The sequence below is a fragment of the Eupeodes corollae genome, chromosome 3 (genome assembly GCF_945859685.1).
Source record: "Eupeodes corollae chromosome 3, idEupCoro1.1, whole genome shotgun sequence".
In the NCBI taxonomy this organism is placed as follows: Eukaryota; Metazoa; Arthropoda; class Insecta; order Diptera; family Syrphidae; genus Eupeodes; species Eupeodes corollae.
Window position 1 is genome coordinate 109791187 of NC_079149.1, and position 7804 is coordinate 109798990.

The 7804-nt window shown below is 33.9% G+C and overlaps 1 protein-coding gene across 1 annotated transcript; it reads right to left on the minus strand.

The window, feature by feature from the left end:
• Nucleotides 1-949: 949 nt before the first annotated feature.
• LOC129950738 (uncharacterized protein K02A2.6-like) lies at nt 950-4846 on the minus strand. Its single transcript, XM_056062660.1, has one exon. The coding sequence runs from the start codon at nt 4844-4846 to the stop codon at nt 950-952; it is 3897 nt and encodes a 1298-aa protein (XP_055918635.1).
• Nucleotides 4847-7804: the final 2958 nt, after the last annotated feature.

The window sequence follows — 7804 nt, forward strand, 5'->3', positions numbered from 1 at the left end:
AAAGGTAACCACATTGGCTGACTGTTTTTTCCAAAATCATTTACTCTCAACTTATCTCATCTCAGTGACATTGTGTCTGAAAATATTCTTTAGGATAAGCTTATTGAGCTCAATAAATTACCGAGTTACGTTAATAGTAACAACTTTTTTAAAAATAGTTCTGTAAAGGAGTTGATTAAACAATTAAAACCCAAAAAATCATCTGGTCTTGATGGTATGAGCAACAGGTTGCTTAAAGCCTTACCGTCAACAGCCACCAAGTATCTTACAATGGTTTTCACTTATTGTATGATTCTTTCATATTTCCCAAATGATTGGAAGAAAGCAAAAGTTATAGCTATCTGCAAACCTAGTAAAGCAAAGAATAATCCCAATAGTTAAAGGCCTATCAGTTTATTAAGTAAGGTTGTTGAAGCTAATCGACAATTACTAAACCATATCGAGGTTGCAAACATAAATCCTAATGAGCAGTTTGGCTTTCGAGATAGTCACTCCACAAGCCATCAAACTTTAAGAATTAAAAATCACGTCGAAAGTTACCTTAATTCAAAATAATCGACTGGTCTGTGTGATACGAGATAAATGATAAGTCAACGACGGATGATAATCAACTGGCTTTATTAAATGTGTATGTCCTATAACATAGTACATAGGCTAAGTGTTACCATTTATGTAATATAATAGTACATAGTATGATATGGTATTGTTACATCTCCCTTTTTATAATTTTAGTTTGAATAGCATAATATAATACAAATAATACAAATCTTATAAAAGATACAAATAAATATAAAATATTTCAAATTGTAATTTAATTATTTAATTCATTTTTTTTTTTTTTTTTTTTATTTTATTGTATATTTCAAAAATAAAAGTTATTTCCTTTTAACAAGGTTAACAAAGAGAAAATAATATGAAATTCAAGTTTTATAAAAAAAATTAAAAGAAATCAAATTTTGTTGCATGGATTGTATCTTACAACAGGTTTCACTGTTCTTCCAGACCTGGTGACATATGGTTTAGACCCTAAGGTATTCGTTGGAGCTGGTTCAACATAACTTGTAGAACTTGTTGTTGTTGTTTTATCAGCTGTTGGATCGATCATTACATCTTTTTGAGGAACGATGGTGGCTCTGGTCTTATGCAAATGACTGCTGTTTCTACGATAGATTGATCCATCGTCTGTTTGTACCATATACGAACGTGGTGTGTTAGCTGGTTTAACAACAGTGCCAGAGATCCAGTTTCGATTAGGTTGTTGAATGCGGATTTTTTCACCGGGTTGCAAGGGTTGTTTTTGGTGACTTCCTTTATCAGCATAGAACTTGCTTCTGTTCCGGGCTTCAATGAGGTTGTGTTGTACGTTTTGTACAACCTTAGGTTTAAGCGATTGTTCACTGGATGGTATATTTGTTCTGGTTCTTCGGCTCATCAAACGTTGATTGGGCGATAACAAATCGTTGCTTCGAGGTGTGTTGCGGTAGTTGAGTAGAGCAAGATAAACGTCTGACTGGTCTTTGTGGCACTTTTTAAGTAGGGATTTTGCCACCTGGACGAACCTCTCGGCAAGACCGTTGGATTTTGGATACCTCGGGCTTGAGGTCTGATGAGTAAAGTCCCATTTTTTGGCAAACGCTTTAAACTCTTTGGAGGAAAATTGGGGACCATTGTCCGATTCTAAGATAAACGGTATCCCATGGACGGAAAACATCTTTTTGAGTTGGAGTATGACTTCTGTGCTGGATGATTGCTTTAACTTAACAAAATCAAAGTAACCGGAGTAGCTATCTGCAACGAGAAGATATTCATTAGTTTTAAAATAAAATATATCTACTGCAATTATCTCCCAGGGCAGCTTAGGAATCTTTTTGATAATAATTGGCTCTTTCGGTTGAGAACGTTGTTGACTTTGACAGATACTGCAGGATTCAACGTATTTCGTGATTTCGGTCGTCATCTTGATCCAAAAAAGTTGTTCGCGTGCACTGTTGAGTGTCCGATCAATGCCAAAATGACCTTGGTGAACTTTATGCATCATCTCCTTCTTCATGTCATCTGGAACGACGACTTTGGATCCTTTAAAAAGTAGACCATCATTGCTGCTGAGCGAGTCTCGAAACGTCCAATAGTTTTTAATCTCGTTCGGAACGTATTGAATTGTATCAGGCCACTCGGAATTTACGTATTGCAAAACATTTTGTAGATTTTTGTCATTTTTTGATGCATCTTGTAGTCGTTTTTTTGTTATATCTGTTAATTGTAGAATTTCATGCACTTCTAGCTCGTCATCTTTTTCTGTATTTTTTGGGTTGTGACAGTCACGGCTGAGTGTGTCTGCGACAGGTATATCTTTGCCTTTCAAATAAACCACATTTGGTTGATACTGAAGAACTTGGAGCATGATTTTTTGTAAACGCATGGGAGCGCTGTGTATAGGCTTCTTAAAAATCGTTTCCAAAGGTTTATGGTCACTTTCGATTGTAAGAGGCTTTCCGAATATTAGGTCATGGAACTTTTCACATGCAAATTTGATCGCAAGCGCTTCTTTTTCGATCTGAGGAGCTAATTTCTGCCTTTCTGTTAGTGCTTTCGATGTATACGCCACTGGCTGGTTATCTTGTAGCAATACGGCACCTGCACTCGACTGGCTGGCATCTACTTGAAGCTTTACTGGAAGATTCGGATCATAATATCTTAATAGTGGTGTTTTTGACAAAGACGACTTAAGCTTATTGAAGGATTCTTCTTGTTCTGCACTCCACTGCCATTGAGTGTCTTTTTTTAGAAGTTGTCGCATTGGATTTGTAATTTCGGATAAATTATGAATAAACTTACCTAAGTAAGTTGCCATACCAAGTAATCTTTGAAGTTCGGTTTTATTTGTTGGTTGCTTTAAGTTTTTTATTGACTCAATCTTTTCGGGATCTGCTGCAATTCCTTCTGATGTGATGATGTGGCCTAAAAAGCGTGCTTTTGTAGTAGCAAATATGCATTTTTGTTTATTTAATTTTATTCCTGCTTCATCAAGCTTTTTAAGCACTTTCTTTGTAAGCACATTTAATGCTTTGACATCAGGAGCATGAATTAAAACGTCATCCATCGAAACCTCTGTATTTTCACAGCCTTCTAATAAATCAGTCATGAGTTTTTGGTAGATTTCTGGGGCGGAAGCTAGACCAAACGGAACACGCAAGAACGACACTCTACCCCAAGGTGTAGCCATAGTCAGATAACCTTTCGTTCGATCTGTTACTCTGATTTGCCAAAAACCATGTTTACAATCCAAGATTGTGAAAAACTTGGAGTTTTGAACCTTTGCTGCAATCTCATCCATGGATTTAAGAGGATGAAATCTTCTTACAATATTTTTGTTTACATCGGTAGGATCGAGGCAAATTCTTATTTTCCCTTTCTTGCGTACAATTACCATAGGTGAGGTTGTTGGAGTAGCACCTTCTGTTTTCTCTATGACACCCAATTGAATCATTCTCTCGATCTCTTTCTTTACATCGTCTTGTAATGCGTGTGGTATTTTTCGGGGGGCATAATTCTCAAAGACTGGATTTTCGACTAAATCAATGTCGTAAACAAATTTTTTAATGCAACCTAACCCTTCGAACATATTTTCGTCAATTTTAAGTTCTTCTACCCGCACTATCAACTTTAATTTCTCGCATGCACTTTTACCTAAAATTGGACAGACGGCCTTGTCAACAACTTTAAATGACAACATGTGTTTCATATTTCGCACTATACAACATAGGGATACTTCACCGAGAACACTGATTTTATCATTTGCAAATGAAACTAGCTTTTTTGTTTTTGATTGATTTAGTTTTACATTCTTAAGTTTATCGATTACATTTTTTGGCAATACATTGCACTGAGCACCCGTGTCTAGTTTAACATTTACTTTTTTGTTTTCGATCATTATCTCTTCCATGTAATTATTTTTGTCATCTTTGTTTGTGTCAACTGATAGTACTAGTAAACTATTGTTATCACTATCTTCGCTATCACTTGTTGTTTCGTTTTTAATTTCATGCACTTTTCTGTCTCGTTTTTTTGTTCTCGTTTTGCAGACCGTGGCTAGGTGACCCTTTTTTCCACACTTGTTGCAAACTTTGTTGAATGCTGGGCAGTTTTTTCGTGAGTGAGTAGTTCCACACCTTCGACAATAAAATTCATTTGCTTCTTGGTTATTTATCGGCTTCCTCGTTTTCTCGTTTTTTTTTCTGTATTTAGTAATTGCATGTACTGTTTCTTCGTTTCTATGTAATTCTTTGAGTTGACTCGCCGCTATTTCACTTGCCCTACAAATCTTAACTGTATCATCTAATGATACCTCTGCTTTTTCTAATAATTTTTCTCGAATAGCGTCACTATGGATGCTGACAACAATTTTGTCACGTATTAGGCTATCTAGCAATGTACCGAACTCGCATTTTTTAGCCTGATTTTTTATGCGCGTAAAAAAATCATCGAAAGGCTCTTCTTCGTTTTGTATCATTTTATTAAAAACGTATCTCTCAAAGGTGATACTTATTTTGGGGGCGAAATGTTCTTCGAATTTAGTAGTTAGAACGGTTAAATTTTTGCTTTCTTCTGAAGTAAGCGTGAATGAATTATAAATGTCTACCGCGTCAGGTCCTAAGACAGACATAAAAGTAGCAACTTGTATTTCAGCAGGTTTTTTATTCAATTGAGACGCGGTTTCAAACCATTTATATTGTTGGAACCATTTTTTCCATGATAGAGCAACATTTTTGCTGTTTACTTCTAATGGTTTTGGAGGTTTGATATTAATACCGGATTCGTAAGTGTTATATGTGTTATTAGTAGCCATTATCGCGAATTAATTACTATTTGGTTAAAACGCGGAACTTCTGACACCATGTGATACGAGATAAATGATAAGTCAACGACGGATGATAATCAACTGGCTTTATTAAATGTGTATGTCCTATAACATAGTACATAGGCTAAGTGTTACCATTTATGTAATATAATAGTACATAGTATGATATGGTATTGTTACAGTCTGGTAATTCTGGACATTCAAAATGCCTTTGACACTGTTTTGAACGACGGGTTAATTTACAAACTCATGATGTTTGGTTTTCCGACTATCTAATTAAATTAATACAAAGTTTTTTTCAAAACATAAAATTTACTGTATACCAGACAGTTTAAACTGTATTTTCTTTGATAAAGTTAGTGGAATTCCACTGGGTTCTGTGCTGGGACCCAAACTTTTTAATGTTTATTGTGTCCTACTTGCCATATTTGCCCGCAAACACTAAATTTGCTAAGTTTGCTGACGACACAGCAACTTTTTCGTCTAGCCTATTGCCTCAATGTGCTCTCAGTAGTCAACAATACTCACTTCATACCCTACAAAACTATTTTCCATAAACTATAAACTAATCTTTTAATACAAAGTCTTTACCTGTTCATAAACCGCAAATCAGGTCTTGGTGTGCATAATAACATTTTGATATTCAAAACTATTTTCCTTTCATTTCATCATCTTTTGTTGAACTTAAATTTTTATTGAGATTTCAAAAGTGCTAAAAAATAAATATGCTGGCAATCATAATCATAAGGGTAAGTATAGTTTTCAACATGTCATTACTGTTGAACTATAGCATTTATTCCAAAATGTTGTTCTGTCGTAAAATTTTTCATTTAAATGAATCCAAAATTATTAGTTTTCAATATTTGTGTAGCATTTTCAACAATTTAGTGACGACAAATTTAATTCTTGTATTAAATTCGATTATTAAAGTTTAACCAAATATCTACTCTTTACGTCATAAAGCTCAAGCCAATCAAATATTCAATTCGAAAAAAATCCAAAAATGCAGAATCGTGGTAAAGATTCTTTGTTTATTCTAAACTTTAAAAAAAATACCTTTAAATTGTAGTGGAGCTAGTGAGGACAAAATAGTTAAGTGCAAATTTAACTCAAATTACTCGAAAACCCTTATATTTTTGTATCAATCAAGAATCGATAAAAAGTTCCATACAAAAGCATCATTTCAAGACTTTTTAAGAATGAAAAAAAAACTATGAATGTAATCCGAAAAAAAAGAACAGTGACATTTGGAATACCGCAGAAAAAGCTAAGTTTTTTAAATACAATTTTCGACGAAAATGTTAACTTTGGATGTTTTTGATCGTCCAGTTATATTATCTTTGGTTTTATCATTGAAACAAATAATTAGAATATTTTTGACGGCCAAGTTAAAGCTATCATTGAAGTATCTGCAATTGAAACGAAATTTCATGATTGGTATCAAGAACTTGAGTTTAGAGTTGATCATTGAAAGTAAGACTGACAAGAGGGAAAACAAGAAAAATGGAACGCTTTCAGTTTAACACTGTTGTTTCGAAATATGAAAAAATCAAAATCAGCTGTTCATTGGAAACTATTTCATCATTAATAAATTAAAAATGGACTTACTGTGTTAAATAATTAAATTTAATTAGTAGATGGCAAATATTACAAATTTGGCTGTCTTAATTGCTTCTTAATTTTAAAATCATTTTCAATGATAAGACCCACAATGGTAGCTATAACTGGAGTCTTAGAGTGTGTCACACCCGAGTATATAAGGATTTTTGAAGTTTTCAAGATACATATACATATGTAAATTTTCGTGTTGGTTTTCCAAATTGTCAACTGTTATATTATATAGCATTTCATTAAATTCGTCGCAGTGGATTAACTATAACATTGGCCACTCCATAATTCTTAAGTATTTAGAATCAATCCCAAAGCACACAGACGACACCATTTCCCAACTGCAATTCGATAAAAACTTCCAGATTTCTACACCTTCCAGATTTTTCTGGGAGGATAGGGCATTCCTGAGTCAGTCCACTTTTATACTGATGGTTCAAAAACAAAATTAGGAGTTGGTGGATGCGTGTATTCTGAACAGCAGACTTTAAGACTCTCGTTCCGCCTTCGCATTCATTTGGAGTGATATCAACATCTAATATCCGTTTTTTCTCAGACAATCAGGCCCCTATTAAATCTCTGGATTCTGTCTCTACAAACTCTTTAACAGTCCATAAATATCGATCATCTCTAATGGAGATTTAAAACTATTGAAGTACTTGCTATCTCTTAGCAGAACGCATATACGTTCGAGGTGTCATAACCGGGCAGTGTCTAATAGAAAAGCACACAAGACTTTTGCAGAAGCTGTATGGATGATTTCCTTCTCTGTACATGCTCTGCTCTAGCTCAAAAACGCAAGAATTACCTAGGAGAATTCTTCTATAACGATGTTATCGATCAGCCTCTCACGTTTCGTAAGGGACTCAAACTGGTATCATTGATCTTAAAAGAAGGCTTCAAGATTCATGTGGTATTAAAACACAATGGGCCATTAAACTGGCCTAAGTGTGCTTCTCTATCAGGGACAGCCACTTTTACCTAACCTAACCTAAATTACAGTGTAAGGAATCCATGAAATATTTATGTTAAAACGTTATTTAATAGAAAAAAGTAACACGGTTTAAGGATAAATTCTGTTTTTATAACGAAACAAAATTACGTTTTTTCTATAACAACAGGTTTTCAAAATATGTCCCTTTAAAATGTCAAAAAACACAAAAAAGGTTTTTTTAAGTTTAAGTTTAAACTGAAAACATCTCTTAACAAAAACTTGTATTATGATTTACTAAAGCACAAATATTTCTCCTCTAGATACAATTTAAAGTATTTTGGTATCTTATTTAGATTTTGGAAATTCTCATTAGTTTTGAGTCTTTATTTGACTCTGTATATAGT

Excerpts from the sequence above, each read along its gene's own strand:
- LOC129950738 (XM_056062660.1), bottom strand. The coding sequence starts at position 4,846 with ATGGCTACTAATAACACATATAACACTTACGAATCCGGTATTAATATC.